At 37.0% G+C, this 2,639-nt stretch overlaps 1 protein-coding gene across 1 annotated transcript in view; it reads left to right on the forward strand.

Annotated features, from left to right (window-relative positions):
* Positions 1-2,639, forward strand: part of Oxct1 (3-oxoacid CoA-transferase 1) — a 125,201-nt gene that overhangs the window by 9,563 nt on the left and 112,999 nt on the right. The window contains exon 3 of the mRNA XM_005356578.2: positions 716-806. Within this exon, the coding sequence (XP_005356635.1) occupies positions 716-806 (91 nt within the window). The remainder of the gene's footprint in view (positions 1-715; positions 807-2,639) is intronic.

Below are 2,639 nucleotides of genomic sequence, written 5' to 3' on the forward strand. Positions count from 1 at the left end.
ATGATCCATAAAATTTATCTATGGCACCTTTTATATGGTACCTTTGGTTCACATAAAATTCTCTTATATTTTAACTCAAACAATTTAAATCTGTGTTTTCATTCTTGGGATATAGGTTTTATTTAATGAAATAAATTTTTAGTGCAATATGATAAACATATGTTTATACACACATTTATTTAATAATAATACCCAATTTTGCCTTGCCAATCAATTCCATGCCTTTTTGGGATAGTCAACATCTTTTGAATGCTGAAATTTATCCTCAAAATGATGTAGGATGTCCCTCTTTTGCTGTAATGTTTTATTACCATTGGTTAATAAAGAAGTTGATTTGGCCAATAACCAGGCAGAACAGAGCCAGGCAGGAAACCCAAGCAGAGGGACAGACAGAAAAAGGTGGAGTCAGGGAGAGGCCAACAGCTGAAGGATTAAGATGCCAGAGCATGACTTGTAAGCCAAGAGCACATGATGATACACAGATTACTAAAAATGGCTTAAAATATTGATGTGGAACAATGACTGTATTCTGTAAATTATACTTTGAGATCTGGTAATATGACTGATGGCTCTTTAGTGAATTGATAAGGTATAGTTGTGTATTTTTCTTATTATGTTTAACAAAATGCTTTGTGACTTTTCTCTTTTATTGAGAATAATAACAGATGTATCTTCAAAGAAACATTACAGATGGTTTCCCTGTTGGGTTTTGTAGGTTTTGGGCTATGTGGAATCCCAGAAAATCTTATAGGCGCTTTATTGAAGACGGGAGTAAAGGATCTAACTGCAGTCAGCAACAATGCGGGGTGAGTGGATCTCTGAAACGATTAGCTAGAAAGAAATGCTAGTTTAAAAATTACCTGAAAAGTTCATCAGTTTCAAGTGGTCAGCCCTAAGCATGTGTATACCCAAGGAACACCAAATGGACTCAGTAGGATCTCTCTCTCTCTCTCTCTCTCTCTCTCTCTCTCTCTCTCTCTCTCTCTATGTATCTGTAACAGTTTCAGAAGAAGAGGTCATAAATCCAAGATGGAGTATGGGGAGGGGAAAGGAGAAGATGGATGGGGGTGGTGGTAGAAGTAACGTAAATAGTGTATTCATATATGAAATTATCAAAGCATATAAAAAGTCTATAAATGAAATTAAATTTGCCTCCATTTATAAGAGTAATCTCTTCAGTCCTCAAAAGAGAGTGGCAAAGTAGATATGGTGGCACATGCTTGCAATTCCATCACTGAGTAATATGGGGATGATAGTAATTCAGTACCAGCATGATCTATTTGCCAAACAGTGAGACTCACCTCTTACAGAACAGGAAAGTTGGTCATGAGGTCAAGAATGGAAGGTCATAGTTTTGTTTTTGTTTCTGAACTTGTAGCACTGTGATTGAACTTAGGACCCTGGGCATACTAGGCAAGTGCTCTACCTCTGAGCTATATCCCAACCTTCTTTTTCACTAAATCTCGCAGCCTAGTCCTGGACTTTCTCTGTATCCTAGGGAGCTTGGATTAAAGAGATCTATAATTAATGAGTTTCCTGACTCAGCCTTTGAAGCAGGTGGAATTGCAGGCCTATGCCATCAGGCCCAACCAAGTTACACTTTGATGCCATGTTTCATAATCATAAGAAAAGACGCTTCGTTTTACCTGCCTTAAATAAATACGTAAACTAATGGCTTATATCTTTATCTGATTTACTTTTTTTTTTTTTACAAAAAATGTAAAATATATGTAAAACAATTGTAAAGAAAGTCAGAATAAAAAAATTTAAAGATGGTCTTTTATGCTCTTTGGTATTATAGGCCATTATGTATAAAGCAAGTCAGACATCAATTTGAAATCCTTTTCAAGTTTTTTCTTTTGATTTTATCATTCCTCCAGATGCTATATAAAGAAAAATGTAGATCATCAAAAATGTTGCTGGTCTTGATGGGATGTGAAGGACATGCTATCAGTTTAGCAGTAGGATTGTAGGACAAAGTGGTCATAAAAAACCATTGTTTTAAAAAGGCATGCTCATGTTGGGACATGTAGTGATGTCAGAAAAAGCTATCTGTATGCAAAGTGGTAAGTCATTGGCACCCTTTCAACAAATATATGAAGACTTTAAGAATCTTAAGATGTTTTGAATTAGCAAGCTGGCTTATTATACAGGCTTTGAGAATAAACAGCGCAGATTATCTTGGAAGAGAGTGATGGAAAAAGATCATTATTTTATGTAAGGACTGTCAAAGTCTCATAAATGCTTACCTTGTGTTGCATGACACTTGTCATGGGGAGGTGTGAACAAATGTCTCCTCCATCCAGGTAGGGGAGTGAAGGTGGACCAGAGTGATGATACCACTGACATCTAGCTTGATGAACCAGAGAGTTTATTGGAGTTACTTACGGGAATATGGGTAGGGGTTACTTACCAGAGCATAGACCATTCAAAGATATCCACAAAAGTGCATTGCAGCGTGGGTGTTGACTCATGAGAGTTGGAGCCCTGGAGTGCTCTCCCTGACTTGCAGAGAGCCCTATAGGTTGGAGAATCTTTTCAACAGCCCTTACTAATATTACCTTGGGGTGGGAGGGGCCAAGTGAACCTGGTAAATTTCAGGAACTCCTTGAGACTTGTGAGTTTTTTTTTTTTTTTTT

The sequence above is a fragment of the Microtus ochrogaster genome, chromosome 19, assembly GCF_000317375.1.
Source record: "Microtus ochrogaster isolate Prairie Vole_2 chromosome 19, MicOch1.0, whole genome shotgun sequence".
Taxonomy (NCBI): domain Eukaryota; kingdom Metazoa; phylum Chordata; class Mammalia; order Rodentia; family Cricetidae; genus Microtus; species Microtus ochrogaster.